Below are 16,529 nucleotides of genomic sequence, written 5' to 3' on the forward strand. Positions count from 1 at the left end.
AAGACACTGGGCCCAAGGGCAAGGCTAAGGTGTCCAAGTCACCCTGGAGGCATGGCTGTGACTGCAGCCCAGGATTTCCCCTCTGGGGGAACCAGAAACAACCTTAAGGCTGAGCCTCCACAGACATGAAGAGGAAACTCAGCCCCTGACCACACAGCTCTTTAAGCTCTTTGTTTCAAAATCAACCACCCCAAACCAGGCTGCCTGTACATGCTCCATCTGTCTTCCCACCAGCCTGAGAGCAAAGCCAGCCCTTGCCCTCTCTACTCAAACTCCAATGTCCCAGAGTCCAGAGTAGACAGCTCTGCTTCTTTCCTAAGAAGTATCAGCACCTTTGGGACTCCTGGACAGTTTCTTCCCTTCTGGGGGTGGTGGGGGTGCAGATTCCTGGGACAGGAGATGCACCTGCTCTCAGCAGAAGCCAGTTGAGGATGACTGTGTACATGGGTCCCAGTGCAAAACGAACATGCCAGGCCCTTGTTCAGAGAGCGTGAGAATTTCAAGTCTGCAAACGTAGAACTCTAAACTGGGGCTGCACTAGTGCCGTGCCAGCACTGGAGCCCAGCCTGCTTGGCTGAGTTCCAAGTGAAAGGGGACAATAATTGCTTAAGCTCCATGGATTTAGGAGTCCAGGGAGACTTTCTGTCTCCCCAAATAGATGCTCTGCTCATCCTTTAACCGATTTCAAACACTTAATGTATTCTCTTCCCAAGCACAACGCCTCTCTCCATCTTACCCTCATTATTTCTGACACTTTCATATTTAAATAGAACAGGAGAAGTGGAGCGTGTTTAATGTGAAAGATTAACATTCAATGGGGCCGGGGGACTGTGAGATTGTATTTTGGACTGGGTACCGGCCAGCATAGAATGGACCCTTCTAACCCTGTGGATTGGGGCACCCCTCAAGCACTTCCCTACTGGGGTGCGTCCAGGCTCCGAGCCTCTGAAACACCTGAGGCAGAGCGAGTCCCAGGGTGTCCCCTAGAACTGGCGCGGTCATTCGCGGTGCTGACGCGCCCTCCGGTGCCCCCAGCCGAGTGCTGCACCGCCCCCCCTCCCCGCTTCCAGAAAGCTCCCCGCGCATTCCATGGCATTCTTTGGGCGTGAGTCATGCAGGTTTGCAGCCAGCCCCAAAGGGGGTGTACGCGAGCCCGAGCGCTATAAATACGGCGTCTCGCGGTGCTCACCACCCGGCGTCGCTAGGAGGAGCGCACGGGAGCTGGCGCAGCTGACGGGTAAGCGTAAGCTGTCCCCATCTTTCCTACCCCAGCGCAGGGACGTAGGGAGTCGGTGGGAGGGCGGGGGTAGCAGCCAGGTGGAGGTGGAGAGAGATGACAACTCCACAGCCCTGACCTTTAGACAGAGCTCCCAGGGGACCCCACCGGGAGGTGGCCAGAGCCCTGTCGCCAGGCAGTTGAACCGCAGGCCGATTGGGTAGGCAGTGCACAGGCGAGACTCTGGAGTCCCTGTGCGCATGAGCTCTAACCATAAATTTTGTAGCGGTAAATCGGTCATATGTAAAATCCTCCTTTTGCAAAATCGGGGAAACTGAGGCTTGGAGGCTGCTGCGCCTTGTGGGAGGTACAGGGGCGTGGCGGCGCTGCGTGCGTGGGGGCGCTTCCCGCGGCGCAGTGAAGGTGTTCATCTCGGTTGCAGGCTGAGTCATCTTGTTTTCTCCTATTTTCTAGTTCTCCGGAGAGCGCTTTGTAAGTACGACGTTGTGGATATAAGTATATGCTGCAGTCACCTAAATCCTAATTTTTCTGTTTCCTTATGCACCTAAGGTGCACTAGAGGAAATCTCCATCAGGCCTCAGACGTCTGATTCCACCGTCTCGTTTTATAGATGGTAATCTGAGGTCTGGGGAGGCTTTGGGAGGTCTGTCTCCAGTGATAAAGTGTCAGGTTGGGAAAAGAACTGAAGCCTCTTAGCCTTCCGGGAATTCCTGGACCTAGTGGGGTCGGGGGGAGGAGGGAAGTTGTGGCTGCTGCTGATATGATTTTTTTTTTTTTTAAGAAGGGAGAGATTAGGAATTTAAGAGTAAGTACAGTACTATAAAAGGATGCTCAAGAGGATGCACCCACAAAAGTGTGCCTCTAAAGAAGACTTGAAGACAGGGATTGCAAAGAACCTTATGGCATAAAAATGCATACAAAAGGGAGGACCCAGGCATGGTGGTGCACACCTGTAATCCCAGCAGCTTCAGAGACTGAGGCAGGAGAATCGCCAGTTCAAAGTCAGCCTCAGCAACTTACTGAGACCCTGTCTTAAGGGGTGGGGATATGGCTCAGTGGGTTCAATCCCTGGTACCAAAACAAACAAACAAACAAACATGGAGGGAAAGTACCACAAGGGAAGAGGCTGTGGTGCAGTGCTGGGGAAAGGAGGTCTTTGACTTTGGCATGACTCCAGCCCTGAAGGGGATGAGGAGAGAGTTCCTTTAGAGGGAGGGCATTGGGCTTTGGCCCTCATTCTCATGCTTTCCTTGGACCAGCAGAATCCAAGAGGTGCCTAGTTTTGGAGAAAAGCAGATGCTGACTCAAAATAAGCATTATCACAAGACCCTGGAAAAGTAACCCATCATTTCCTTAAGGCTAAACCAGAGTCAGAGGACCATAGGTGGCCTGTGGGCCTGCTTCAGTCCTCTACCCCTCTCCAGAAATGCCAGTTAGAGGTTGCCAATACCCAGGATAGACCCTCAGTCAGGTTTGAAAGCAGTCAGGATATACAATGATTATATCAGACCCTTGGGTTTATAGAAGGTATTACATCAGTAAACTCTTGTTAGGTCCAGAGGCTCAGAGATTGAAGTGACTTGGTATCAAGGAAAAGTTGGGAGGACTGGGTCCTTACCCTGGGTTGCCACCGGCTTGCTGTGGGATCCAGGAGCCCCACCTGTCTCTGGGCTCTGGCCCGGCCCCTGAAGGTGGAGAGGCTGGGTTGGAGAGTGACCCCTTTCTTAGCTCTGAGCTTGATGGCTCCTGGACAGACCCCGTGCCAGCTGCTCATCTCCAGCACCTCCATCCTATTCTCTGCTTTGACTGCCCTCTCCCCTCTCTCTTCAGGGTCCACCGCCCTGCCCTTGGGTGAGAACCTGTTTCTGACCATTTTGGATGAATTTTCCAGAAGTTGTTGCTTGGGCAGGGGTGGGGGTGTGAGGGGTTGCCCTCTGGGAGAGGGATTTCTGGCTAGCATTATCTCTCTTGTGTGACAAAGGCTCTGTCCCTGCCGGAGGCATTCCAGGCCTCACTGAGCACAGCCTATGAGACCAGATCCTTCCTGGTGGGCCTCAAGTCCTGCCCAGCTCAGCGACCCACCCCACGGTTGGGGAAAGCGCTGACCCGCGCTCACTCCCACGCTGCCGCCTGCCCTGCGTCTAATTGCGTCAGGAGAGACTTGTCTTATTAATGATCTACCCAGTGTCCAGATGGGCCTGCCGAGAGCAGGTTTTAGATGTGAACCCTAGTGGCATGGGAAATCGGTGAGCCCAGATAAGCCACAGAGCGGGGGATCGAGGGCGCAGGGGGAGTTGTCTTATGCAACAACTTTAGCTGCTAGGAAAGGGACCATTGTGTAAGACCCAGGTTGTGGCCCGTGTCCCCTGGCTCAGGGCAACTGGCCCAATGGTGGCAGGGGTGCCTTGGCAGGGCACACTGGTGCCAGCTTGGAGGGAATGGGCTGGTTGAAAAGGACTTGGCAGAGCCAAGGAGCACGTCCTCCTGAAGGGACTTTTCTGGGGAACCTGCTCTTTGGGCTCGTGGTTAACCCTTCACTTGGCCCTTCCCTGCCTTCACTCTGCCCTCGCTCTCCCTTGGATGGCCCTCCCTTCTTTGCTGTGCTCATGATGGATACCTCGGAATCCACAGGCAGCCTGCCTGAAGTCTCACACTGAGGATGGCCAATGGCTTTAACTTCCTGTGCCAACCTAAGGGGGCAGATGCTCATGTCTCAGACTCTTATAAAGCCCCTTCAGGTGGTGCTGGGGCTCTGAGGGGAACAGAGTGGTGATTGATTGGTAATGTCTGCTGTGAGTAAGTGAGGAGGAACAGGGAAGGGACAGATGAGTGATCCAAGGGACCTGTTTTCAGTGTTTGATACCTAGATACCCTTTCTGGACAAGGAGACCCAGTGCGGGAAGCCTGTGTGCCCTGCTTAGTGGGAGGAAGTTTGGCGGGGAGCCCAGCCGCTCTGATTCCACGAGTCTGCACCCTCACTGTATCTCCTGCCTTCGTTTTCTTTTGAAGGTGTCAGTGGCAGGTCTGGTCTGCCCTCCGAAGTTCCTCAGGGTTAAAACTGCAGTAATGCCAGCTGAGGGGACGGCTGAGGGCCACATGTCCCCAAGTTCCTGGAAGCTGCAGCAGGCAGTGAGCTGGGCAGGAAGCCAACAGGCGGCCCAGCTGTTCCCATGATGGCTTCCCCTTCTCTCTAAACAGAGCGTGCTAGGATTCCAGAATCAGAGAAGGCGGCGCCATGAAGACTCTGCTGCTGTGTGTGGGGCTGCTGCTGACCTGGGGCGACGGACAGGTCCTGGGAGAACCGCTGGTCTCCAACCAGGAGCTCCAGGGCAAGTAAACTGGGCTTTGGGCAGGGCTGCTGCACAAGCTCACGTGCCCTCTCTGCAGTCCCAAGTGCTGAAGGCCATTTTCATCGTGTACCCAAGTCTGCATTTCTCTGTCCAACCCTCTCCGGCCATCCATGCCCTGCCCCTGGAGCTGAGGCTCTTTGTGGTCAGGTGTCTTCTGGGCCCTGGTCTGCATTTCCCAAGCCCTTGGCATTTTCTTCAGCCATTCCCTTCCCTATCCCCCTACTGGCTCCCATGGTTCTTCCCCAAACTGTGCCTGGCCATTTGAGGCGTTGCGATGGGGCTGCTGCCCATGGGTCCTCACCTGTCCAAAAGAAACCAGGCTCCACATTCTCCACTCACAGGGCAGGGAAGGGACAGTGCTGTTCAGCGTGCGTGCTTGGCCGTTGCAGTCTTCTCTTTCCTGAGCCCCTTCCAGAAACCCCTTCTCCTGTCACCCACCCCCTCTTCCTAGCGGACCAGTTCTGTGGGGTCATGGCTAAAACCCCAGATTTGGAGATGAGACCTGGGTGTGCGTCTGCCCTGCCACTCCCTGGCTGTAGATCCTGGGCTACTATCTTGATCTCATGACTCTGCTTCTCTCCCATCCTAGCTTGAGGTATAATTGACCAGAAAAATTATATATCACAGTACACACCGATGCTTTGAAATACATGTACATTCTACAAGCTAATTAGCATGTGCATCACCTTCCCTAGTTACCTTTTACTTCTGTGGGGAGAACACACAGATCTACTTCCTAAAGAAAACCCCAAGTATGGTATCTGGTGTTACCAACTGTGGGCACCATCTGTAAATGGACCTTCAGGACTTGTTCATCCTACATGATGGATATAGTGTGCTCATGGGCCCTAAACCTCCCTGTCCCCATCTTTTCCCATCTGGTGGGAAAAGATGGGGGCATGATCATGTGTTGGGAGTAGTAGGTAAAGAGAATGTGGCACAGGATAAGCTGTCTCCTTGGTGACAGTGCCATTCATTCATATTCTTGTCCCTGTCACCTGCCACTCTGCATTGGAACAAAGAAGTACAAATATTTGGTTAAACAGAATTCCAGAAAAGATTTGTAGCCAAAATAACGGTATATTCTATCTTGAGGGCTGTGGGTTCCCCGAGGTGGTGTGGCAGTGGGAAGGCGTAGAGCTTCTCTGAGACGTGCTGCTCCTGAGGTTTGCATCTCCCAGCAGTTGGGTAGAACCACCCAGGACCCCTGTGATGGGCACCTGTGTCCTGCTAGGCAAGGCCGTATGCTACCTCCCTAGGGTGAGGGCGGGGTCCCGGCTTTGACAGTCTCTGGGCCATAGAGACTTTTCTGACCATCCTATCTGGTTCTGGGATTGTCACCCCAACCTGATCTCATCTTGCCCGTCCTGCCTCCTGCTTTTCTCTTGTAGAGATGTCTACCCAGGGGAGTAAGTACATTAATAAGGAAATCCAAAATGCTGTCAAGGGGGTGAAGGAGATAAAGTCTCTGATAGAGAAAACAAATGAGGAACGCAAGTCGCTGCTTGACACCTTGGAGGAGGCCAAGAAGAAGAAAGAGGTAAGGGTTTGCATGTCTCTGATTGCCAGAGAGGATGAGCATTTTCTCATATGTTTGTGGATTGATGGTATATCCTCTTCTGAGAAGTGTCTGTTCGGGTCCTTGGCCCATTTATTGATTGGGTTATTTGTTTTTTTTAGTGTTAAGGTTTTTGAGTTCTTTGTATACCTTAGAGATTAGTGCTCTATCTGATGTGTGAGGAGTAAAAATTATCTCATCTCACTTCTATCAGAATGGCAGAATACAAACAACAATAAGTGTTGGCGAGGATGTGGGGAAAAAGGCACACTCATACATTGCTGGTGGGACTGCAAATTGGTGCAGCCAATCTGGAAAGCAGTATGGAGATTCCTTGGAATCTGGGAATGGAACAACCATTTGACCCAGCTATTCCTCTCCTTGGACTATACCCAAAGGACTTAAAAATAGCATACTACAGGAACACAACCACATAATGTTTATAGCTGCACAATTCACAATAGCTAAACTGTGGAACCAATCTAGTTGCCCTTCAGTAAATGAATGGATAAAAAATGTGGCAAATATACACAATGGAATTTTACTCAGCAATAAAAGAAAATAAAATCATGGCATTTGCAGGTAAATGGGTGGAGTTGGAGAAGATAATGCTAAGTGAAGTTAGCCAATCCCCAAAAAACAAATGTTCTGATATAAGGAGGCTGATTCATAGTGGTGTAGGGAAGGGGAGCATGGGAGGAATAGAACGACTCTAGATAGGGTAGAGGGCTGGGAGGGGAAGAGAGGGGGCATGGAGTTAGAAATGATGGTGGAATGTGATGGACATCATTATCCAAAGTACATGTATGAAGACAGAAATTGGTGTGAATATACTGTGTATACAACCAGAGATATGAAAAATTGTGCTCTATATGTGTAATATGAATTGCAATGCATTCTGCTGTCATATATAAAGAAATAATAAAAAGAAAGAAAGAAAGAAAGAGGTAAGGATGAGCTTACACCTGTGTCTGGGCCCTCCCTGCTGGCGGGGAGGGGGAGGGACTCAGTGGGGTGCCTTGCTGGGTTGCCATGGTGACCCACAGTCCTTCCTGGGCTGTGTCACCTGATGCTGGGACTGTAGTGAAGAAATGGGGAAAGTTTATTTGCTTTTCAAAGACTCTTGGGGGTGAAATCTTGGATCTGGTTTTGTTCCATGCCTGGCTCAGGGCTTGATGCCCAGATTCATTTCAATAGATTTTTCTAAACCCTGACCATGTGCAGGCTCCAAATAGGTTCTGAGTTGGGGGTTGGGAGCAGGGAGTCACTGTTAACATCTGATCTATTTCTTCCTGCTTTTTTTCTCTATATTTCTCCCCACAATGATTGTATTCAAGATTATGAATTTTTAAAATAAAAATGCTTACTATAATACTTAAAACTTATAAATAAGCCTTGTAATGAATGATGTATTTGTTACCCGTTGGTACATATGGTAAGTAGTCTCCCCACTTATCCACAGAGGATATGTTCCAAGACCACAGTGAATGTCTGAAATCAAGGACACCACCAAACCTGTAGATACTGTTTTTTTCTTGTGCATACATCCCTCTGATAAAATTTAATCCATAAATTAAGTGCCATAAGAGGCTAACAACAACAATTATAACAACATATGGTAATGTAGAATAATTAGAACAACTTATGGTAGCAAAAGTATGAATGCAGTCTCTCAAAACATCTTAACTCTTCATGGTACTTTTGTAATATTTTTGGACTGCAGTAGGTTGACCTTGGATATCTGAAACTGATGAGTGGATTACTGTTCTATAATTTGTTTGACTTGTACTCTGCTTTTGAGCATCTGGATTGTTTCTGATGTGTGTATACATTAGAAACAACAGGGTGCTGCAATCAAAAGAAATCAAAATGCACTGTGGAAAGTGGGTAGGCAAGGCAGACCTTTACTCCCACCTAAGGGGGTGCTAGGGAAACCTGGCTAGCAAGAGTGCCCAGGTGGGCATTCGGTCTGTTTGTATCTCTAACCTAACACAGTGCCTCCCTGCACTCTTATTGGAGGGTTCTGGGGTTACCCTCTATGTGACTGGCTGATTTTAGAATTAGTGCGGGCATAAGGGGAGGACTACCATGGGATCCAATTAAGGCTGAATTCTAGATTCTGAAAATGGACCACCAGACTATTTTTCACATATAAAATATATGCAATGACATGTACCTATATAAAGATTTTTTTCTTTATTTTGAAAATTCCTTGGGATACACTCTTATGGGATTATTATAGCAAATGAGGTATAAGTGAGAAGTAAATCGGGGTAGAAACTGCCACAGCAGTAAGTCAGAACTTTTGAGTTCTAGAGGTCGGCTGGGCCTCCAGGGAGGAGAGGCTATGGGAAACCAAGTGGGAAGAGCATTCCAGGTGGGCACATGTGGGATCAAGGGTTGGTGCAGGGGAGGAAATAAGCACATCCGGTGGTCAGACCATGGGAAGTCCTGCAGGTGGGGAGGGCCAGGCACCCCGCCGGAGTGCAGGGGAGGGGTGAAGTGTGGCCTCTGTGGCAAACCTGGCCTCCTGTCTCCCTGTAGGATGCCCTGGATGAGACCAGGGACTCTGAAATGAAGCTGAAGGCAATCCCGGGAGTGTGCAACGAGACCGTGATGGCCCTCTGGGAAGAGTGTAAGCCCTGCCTGAAGCAGACCTGCATGAAGTTCTACGCACGCGTGTGCAGAAGCGGCTCGGGCTTGGTCGGCCACCAGGTGAAAAGGGTGTGGTTTAGGCTTTGAGTGGGGAGTGAGGAGAACCTAGTAAAATACACTTCATTCCACATCCGGTGCTGTTGGTTAGTACTGGCCGGTGGCATCCCGACCCCATGCCATGATTGACTGTGATTGTCAGTCATGATTGTTCATGTGAGTGTGGACATGGCAGTTGTCACTAACGTGTGTCAGGTGTGTGCCTCCCTCCAAAGACCTTTGCCCAGCAAGGATTAGCTGGATAACAACAAACGGCTTCGTGGCATGGCGGAGTCCTGCGCCCACTTAGGCGGAGGAAACTAAAACCTTTTTTAGTGCATTAATATTGAATCCATGGGCCTTACCTATGGGCCTCTCTTGGTTGGGACTCAAGTGAATTTTGTTGTTCCCTGAATGCTGAGCAGCCGAGCAGCCGGGTCAGTGTCCTTAAAGGCCGCAAGTGACAGGGGGCCTCTCTGAACTGCACTTCATCAACTCTAGGGGACTTGTGCCCCTCAGGGCCCGGTGGGGGTGCAGTGGGTGGTGGGGGCCCTTCAGTCACCGGCTGTGTGCCTGTGCCGTGAGAGGCCCCTCCTCACTGAGTCGTCTGGCCACCCAGCTCGAGGAGTTCCTGAACCAGAGTTCGCCCTTCTACATCTGGACCAACGGCGACCGCATCGACTCCCTGCTGGAGAGCGACCGTAAGCAGAACCACATCCTGGATGCCATGCAGGACAGCTTCACCAGGTCCTCGGGGATCATGGACACGCTGTTCCAGGACAGCTTCTTCACCCACGAGCCCCAGGACACCCACTACTTCTCGCCCTTCGGCTTCCCGCACAGGAGGCCCCACTTCCTCTATCACAAGTCCCGCCTCGCCCGCAGCGTCTTGCCTCTCTCCCCCTATGGGCATCTGGGCTTCCAGAACCTGTTCCAGCCCTTCGTCGAAATGATACACCAGGCTCAACAGGCCATGGACGTCCCGTTCCACGGCCTAGGCTCCCAGTCCCCGAACATGGACTTCATAAGAGGTCAGAAAGAGGTCCCTTTCTTCCAAGGAGGGATGGGAGTCCACTAGATGTGTTCATCCCCATGTTTCCCAGCCACCCCGGGAGGGTGGCATTAACCCATTTAAAGAGGAAGAGGACTGCGACAGAGGTAAAGGAATGCATGAGGTTTCAGGGCCGACAGAGTGGGGTTCCCCCCATGTAGCTCCGCAGGGGTTGGAGTGTTATTTCAAAAGCCAACCAGCTGCTGCTCTGCATGACACTGCCCATCCTTCCTATGGGATTGGAGCCTCTTTCCCTGGTGAATTTAGGGGGCTTGGTGTGGGGCCACACCTTCTTGGCAGTGAACTACGTCACAGCCACATCACCCTTAAGGAAGGGGTTCATGGCTGTGACCATGGGGCCTGGTTCAGAATGAGGGTGCCGTGCAGAGTGAGGTGTGATGTGGACAGGAGTAGATTTCCTTCATCAAGGCTCTGTTGGCCACGCTGCGCCCTCTTCTGTAAGGTTCAGCTCTGGGGTTTGGCCCGGAAAAGCACGAAAGTTCCGGAGGGCCTCGCGCTGAATAAGCGTCTCCTGCAGCTCCATCCGGGTGGAAGTTGTGGTGTCAGGAGGCTCTGAGGAGGATGCACCCCTTCCTTCCAGAGCCTTGCTGACCAGCCAGCAGGAGAGCAGGAGCCAGGGAGAGTGGGGAGCCAATTGCGTTCTGCAGAGGAGTGTGGGGACAAGAGGGGTCTCGTTAGATGGAGGGGAGGCAGTTGCCTGGACAGGGGCTCACAGGTGCCTCTGCAGGAACCCCAAGCAGACGCCATGTGTGGAGGCGAACAACCAAGTCGCAACCTGCTCTGACCACAGGATCTCAAAGGGCCACACAGTTTTGTAGAAGGGGGCTGAGAAGTCGGTGGGGCCTGCGCTGTGTTGCCGAGCGCCTCAGCCTCTTTCTTCCCTCACGTGTCCGCAGAAGGTGACGATGACCAGAAGGCCGTGTGCAAGGAGATCCGCCACAACTCCACAGGATGCCTGAAGATGAAGGACCGGTGTGACAAGTGCCAGGAGATCTTGTCTGTGGGTGAGTATGGGTCAGAGTGCCAGCTTTCCCTGTCATCACTGTGTCCTAGTTCCTTGTGGTGTCGTGGGGTGGCCTTTTTACAGATTCCAGCTTTGTGCCTCTGAGCTGTGACCCCAGGGCAGGTCCTCAGCCTTGAGTATCCTGGTGCCCTCAAAGGTTGAAGATTCAGATTATTCTGAGACAAATGTAAGGTGCCCCTCACGGGCAGGCCGTGGTAAAGAGGCAGCCCGCGGTGGGTGCCGCCAAGGTTTGTGAAAGAAAGCCCTCCCCCTCTGACCTCCCCAGCTGTGCCCCCAGGTTCCAGGCGTGCTGGCCCTATTCGCTTTCCACGGCACATTATGAAATTGTAGGCAGCGTGTGCTTTGTTTGACCGACGCTCCCACGTGGCAGGAACTGTTCTAAACTCTACCGCTGTTTACTCATGTCCTCGGGACGACCTGATAAGTTGGGTACAGTTCTCGTCCCCACCTTGCAGAGGAGCAAGCGCAGTCACAGGAAGGCTGAGTCACTTATCTAAGACTGTGTGACCCCCTCCACAGGCCAGCTGGGGGTTGGGCTGTGTTGGCAATCAGCACCCTGGGTTTTCTCCCTGGGGGCCCTAGGGACCGCCTCCACCTCCATGGTGGCACTTTTCATTTCCTTTTGTCCATCACTTCCCCAGGCAAAGGAAAGGTTTCCCTTCAACTGTTTCTCTCCAATTAATCAGGTCTGGCTATTAATGAAATTCTCCCTACTTTGAGATAACAGCTATGAAAGTTCTTAGTAAGCAGTTTCCCTGCTCAGAATGAGCTGACTTTCCCCTGGTAGGTAGCTTATCCTTCTGTGGCTTTGCTCTTATTTAATATGATTTGGTTTGCCAGGCCTTTACAGTCTAGTGCTTTCAGGGGCTAGAGTGCAAAGAAGCTGTAGATACATACATGACCGTGCTTCTGAGATTTTCCCATAAAAATATCATTGAATGGCAGAAAGCTGTCACCTTAGGGCCTAGACTCAGATCGGACCTCGTGCACCTATCAATTGAACTCAATAGACCCCCTTTTTTGGCTTGGGGAAGACCTACTGCTTTTTATTCAAGGCACTTTGAAGTATCTAAGCTGTACTGCCTGGGGACAGTGGCCCAGGATTTCTCAGTTTCAGCCTGATGACCTTTTGGACTGGACTGTTCTCTGTCCTGGAGGCTGTCCTGTGTGTTGCAGGGAGTTCAGCATCATCCCTGGCTTTCGCCCACTAGATGTGGGTAGCAACCTCCCCCTACCAGTTGTGATAGCCAACAGCGTCTTCAGAACTTGCCAAGTGTCCCCTGGGAGGCTGCCTCTTCCCTAGTGGAGAATTACTGTTCCAGGCAGAATCTCGGCTCTAGAGAACTTTTCTTATTTTTAATTATTTCCTGGTAAGAGACTGAAAGTTACTCATCACACTTTCCCTTTCAACCACCTTCTTGACATTAATGCTACTTCTTGTCCCACCTAACATTTTTTTTTTTTTAATTATCAATGATTGCAAGATGCCATTAGAAGCAGAGATCTCCTTTCCCCTGATTCACTTAGGTTTGAAGTACCCTCTTCTGGATATTTTTGAAATAATTTAGGGGGAGAAAAAGATAATGAGTAGCATTTAGATCTGAAAACCTGCAGTGACACTTGACCAAAAGGAATGGATTATGTCTTCCCTGTTCTCTTGAGCTTGGTGACCAGCCTTAGTGGGCAGGGGACAGGCAAGGATTCCCAGCCACCAGCCTGCTCTGCTTGGTGGCCTAAGATCCTGGACAGCCCTGTGCTGCATGGGCTTTTGAGAACCAGAATTGCCAACTCTGCAGATAGGTCCAAACGAGAAACTTGGAGATGTTCCAGAACCCCAGACACCAAGTATAAAGAGCCCAAGATGAAGATTTAAAGACTCAAGTTCGACTCTGACCCTGAAGATTATTTCTTCTATGGCTTTAAGCAAACGTCTTACTCCTGTGGGCCTCAATTTCATTATTGGTAAAGTAGGATGTTAATCCTTAAGTCAGAATACATAGACAATGAGAAAAGAGCACCTTATGTGGTATCTGGTACATAGCAGGAGCCATATGAGTGAGTAAAATCCCCTTTCTCCTGAAATGACTTCTGCGAGGAACTGGGTCTGAGGACATGGAGCACTTGAGATCCATTTTTGTGACCGGTTGCCAAGGAGATGAATCAGTCACACCACTAAGCACCCTGTTTAGTTCAGCTGACATCTTTTCCTGGAGCCAGCCTTTCTTCATGAAGGAGCAAGGTCTTGATTCTTGTTCTGGGGAGAACTCTATTTTTGGGGACCCTCACAAACATCCTGTGCGCTGCCATCCCCGCCTGTGTGAGCTGGTTTCCATTCGCATCTTTGTCCCTTTTGAGCTTCCCTTCACGTTTCTGCCTTGTGCTTTTCCCGCTCTGGACAGACTGCTCCACCAGCAACCCCGCCCAGGCTCAGCTGCGGCAGGAGCTCAATGACTCCCTCCAGATCGCTGAGAGGTTGACCCAGAGGTACAACGAGCTGCTGCGTTCCTACCAGCGCAAGATGTTCAACACCTCCTCCCTGCTGGAGCAGCTCAACGACCGGTTCAGCTGGCTGTCCCAACTGGCCAATCTCACCCAGAGCAAAGACCAGGCCTATCTCCGGGTCTCCACCGTGAGTTGTGTCCTGGCCACACGCTGATGCAGGGGGGACCTGAGACATGGTCTGGAGGTGATGTGAACCTCCCAGGGGCAAAATGGGACACAGATTTACAGAGGGCACTTAGGTTTTTCATTGGGCATTTATCACAGAGCAGGAAATAGGAGACCCATCTGTACCGTGCGGCACTAAAGACCCAGCCAGGGAGGCAGAATATCATGACCGTCCCCAGAGGAGGAGAGCGAGCCAGGTCCCAGAGCTAGCCCCAGCCTGGAGGACTATGGGCAACTCCCCTGGCAAGTTAGCCCTGGCTGCAAAGGCTGGACTCTTTCTCAAAGCTGCTTGGTGTCCTGGGCCATGGGGAGTGGATCATGGTTGCTGATTGTCCTCTGCCAGTGACAATTTCTTTCTAGTGTTCAAGACCCTGTTTTTGTTTTTCTGATTCTTTTTATGACCTCAGACTGGCCAGTAGCTGCACTAAGAAAAGTGCTTAGAAAACACTTTTACCCTCTGGGTGCCCATTGGGCTGGTGGTTTGTTTGCAGATGGCCTTTGTCCTTTCAAAGGCGTGCGTGAATCCGGGCATTTCTGTTCAGATGAGTTGCACAGATGTTTGTATTAGTAACAAGCAACCTGTCAGATGTCCAGGTGTTCTTGAAGGTGTGCTGGAGCTTCTGCATCACAGGCCTTACTCTAAAATGTGGGCATTGTGGCCGTGACGTGCCTTCTCTTTCTCTTATTCTGTCTAGGTGACCTCCCACATTTCTGACTCAGAAGCCCCCTCCCGTGTCACTGAGGTGGTTGTGAAGCTCTTCGACTCTGACCCCATCACTGTGGTAATCCCAGAGGTCCCCAAAGACAACCCTAAATTTATGGACACTGTGGCAGAGAAAGCATTGCAGGAATACCGCAAGAAGAGCCGGTAGGTGGACAGGCCTTTCTTTTGGCTCTGCAGGGCCCTAGATGTCCCTGGGGGCTGAGATAAGGCACAGGGTATAAAGTCTGGGCAGAATGCCCACGCCTGTGACCAGAGCCCAAGAACAAAGTCAGGAAACCACCGGGAATTTTATTTTTCCTCTGAGGATAAGAATGTGGGTGTTGGTGGCTGCTTCTTGGTGAAAATCCACCCTTTCCCGTACTCCCCTTTTATTTTTCAGAGCAGAGTGAGTGTGAGCGTTGCTTTTCCATAAACAGAGGCATCTGAGTGCAGCTCCCCTGAGACGAACCACAGCCCCCCAGAGAGCTCTGCATGTCTCTCCGTGACTAGGCCCCAGTCCCGCCGGCCTCTCCAGGATTTTATGCTCTAATGCCTGTATTTGCTGCTTGTGGGAAGAGCTGCTTCCGCATGCAACTAATTCAATAAAGCTGCCTTGTGACCTGAGTACCCCAAGTTCTCTTCGTGCTACTCCCCGTCCTCTACCCCCCAAGTCCTTCATTTTGGTGTGGGGCTGCGAGGGTTGGGGGGGGTAAGGAAAAAGGAAGAGATGGGAACAGTTAGTGGTGGCTGATGGCTCAGGATGATCACACAGTGGAGAGTAAAAGGGATATGTACAATTACAAAGTTGAGCCAGTTCAAGACGTTCCTGCTTTGAGAAAAACTGGTATATGCCACAAGCCAACTAAAAGAAATCTCTGAAACATAAATCTTTTTTCATTGTTATAAAACTGTCAGCACATTCTAACTGGGGCATGGGTGATCTCCCAAAGGAATACACTAAGAACCAGATCAGGTAAAGAGGGGGTAACGATAAGTCTTGCTGGGTATTCAATACATGATTGATATTTTCTTTATGAAAACTATAGCCTGTGAAGACCAAATGAGGCAATTTTCTTATTTTGTGAACTTGGAATACATGGGCACCTTCTTGACTGTGGACTCCCCTGCCACTGTCCCTCTGTCTTACTCTGGGCCACAGGCACTTCTCTGCTCAGGTCTAGAAGACTCATTTGCAGCTCAGCCTGAAATTTAATTGAGCTGCAGTTTATGATATTGCCCAAAGGGGGCGCTAACTAACCGTGATACAAACCTCAATCCATAAGTATCAAGCTGTGCATTCATTAATGTTCTCTAATTGCAGACTTCTATCCATCAAATATGCTGCACATGGAAAAAAACCATCTGATTGCATGCCAGGCTTGTGGCAAAGTCCACATGCACATTCATGGCTTAGAATATCCTTAGGACACTGTCAAGTACCTTGGCCACATGGGCAACAAAGTGGTAAGGCTCAGCTCACATCTCAGGTTAATATTTAGGGTTATTCTCAAGGAAAATCAGAGGAAGATCAGTGCAGTTCACTTAATGGTATACGGTTAGGGTTATGAGGTCAGAGGGGATTTGCTGAAATGACCAGAATTATAAATTACATATGCTAATGTCACAGAGCATGTTTGAACAATTTCTTCATCTTTTCCGTTGTTGGGTTGCTAGATTATGGCAGTTACTATATTCAGTGTTCGGGATTTTTCTTCATGCACCTACTTTCAACTCTCACACTGGAACCCTAAAAGGCAGGCCCCGCAGCTGATTTAGCTTCCCGGGGACCCCGCGCCTCCCCTCTTTTCTCCTTTGCATAGTGGCCTGGTTTTAAGGATCCCTGGATGACCCTCTATCCCCGACAGAAGTTCCAACCTGAGGCACTAGGAAGATTGAGGCAGAACATGAGGCCACCAAGGCTTGGGGATAAGATGCAGCTAGATCTGGGGAGGGGGCTGTGGATAATGAGCCCTTGGTTTGGGGCCCAGGAACTCTTGTGCCAAAGTGGGAACAGGGCTTGGTGATCTGCGAGAGATGGCTTTGATGTCTGCCTGGAACGGCAATCTGCTGTTAGCCTGGGTTGACACTTGACGATCATCTGCCAGAAAGCTGTAAGAAGATACAGTCTCGGATGACTGGAAGGCGAAATGACACGAGGGCTCAGCAGTGCCCAGCACCCGGCAACTATGAACTGGCCAGCCAGAGGGCCCTGGCTCCGGGGTCAACT

At 50.7% G+C, this 16,529-nt stretch overlaps 1 protein-coding gene across 2 annotated transcripts; it reads left to right on the forward strand.

Moving 5' to 3' along the window:
* The first annotated feature begins 1,087 nt into the window (after positions 1–1,087).
* Positions 1,088–14,926, forward strand: Clu (clusterin). 2 transcript variants are annotated; one of them, XM_005337213.5, is made up of 10 exons: positions 1,129–1,237; positions 1,691–1,708; positions 4,436–4,566; positions 5,979–6,127; positions 8,690–8,860; positions 9,456–9,867; positions 10,805–10,912; positions 13,332–13,561; positions 14,295–14,467; positions 14,703–14,926. In XM_005337213.5, exons 3-10 carry the CDS (start codon positions 4,473–4,475, stop codon positions 14,710–14,712), a joined length of 1,347 nt encoding a protein of 448 aa, XP_005337270.2. In that variant the 5' UTR covers positions 1,129–1,237; positions 1,691–1,708; positions 4,436–4,472; the 3' UTR covers positions 14,713–14,926. The 2 variants fall into 2 exon arrangements, with proteins under 2 accessions (XP_005337269.2, XP_005337270.2); XM_005337212.5 differs by lacking the exon at positions 1,691–1,708 and having other exon boundaries at positions 1,088–1,237.
* Positions 14,927–16,529: the final 1,603 nt, after the last annotated feature.

Source organism: Ictidomys tridecemlineatus, chromosome 14 (assembly GCF_052094955.1).
Source record: "Ictidomys tridecemlineatus isolate mIctTri1 chromosome 14, mIctTri1.hap1, whole genome shotgun sequence".
Taxonomy (NCBI): domain Eukaryota; kingdom Metazoa; phylum Chordata; class Mammalia; order Rodentia; family Sciuridae; genus Ictidomys; species Ictidomys tridecemlineatus.

Coding starts and splice junctions, on each gene's coding strand:
- Clu (XM_005337212.5), top strand. CDS start 4,473: ATGAAGACTCTGCTGCTGTGTGTGGGGCTGCTGCTGACCTGGGGCGAC. Junction 6,128..8,689: donor AGGCCAAGAAGAAGAAAGAG/GTAAGGGTTTGC, acceptor GTCTCCCTGTAG/GATGCCCTGGATGAGACCAG. Junction 8,861..9,455: donor CGGGCTTGGTCGGCCACCAG/GTGAAAAGGGTG, acceptor CTGGCCACCCAG/CTCGAGGAGTTCCTGAACCA.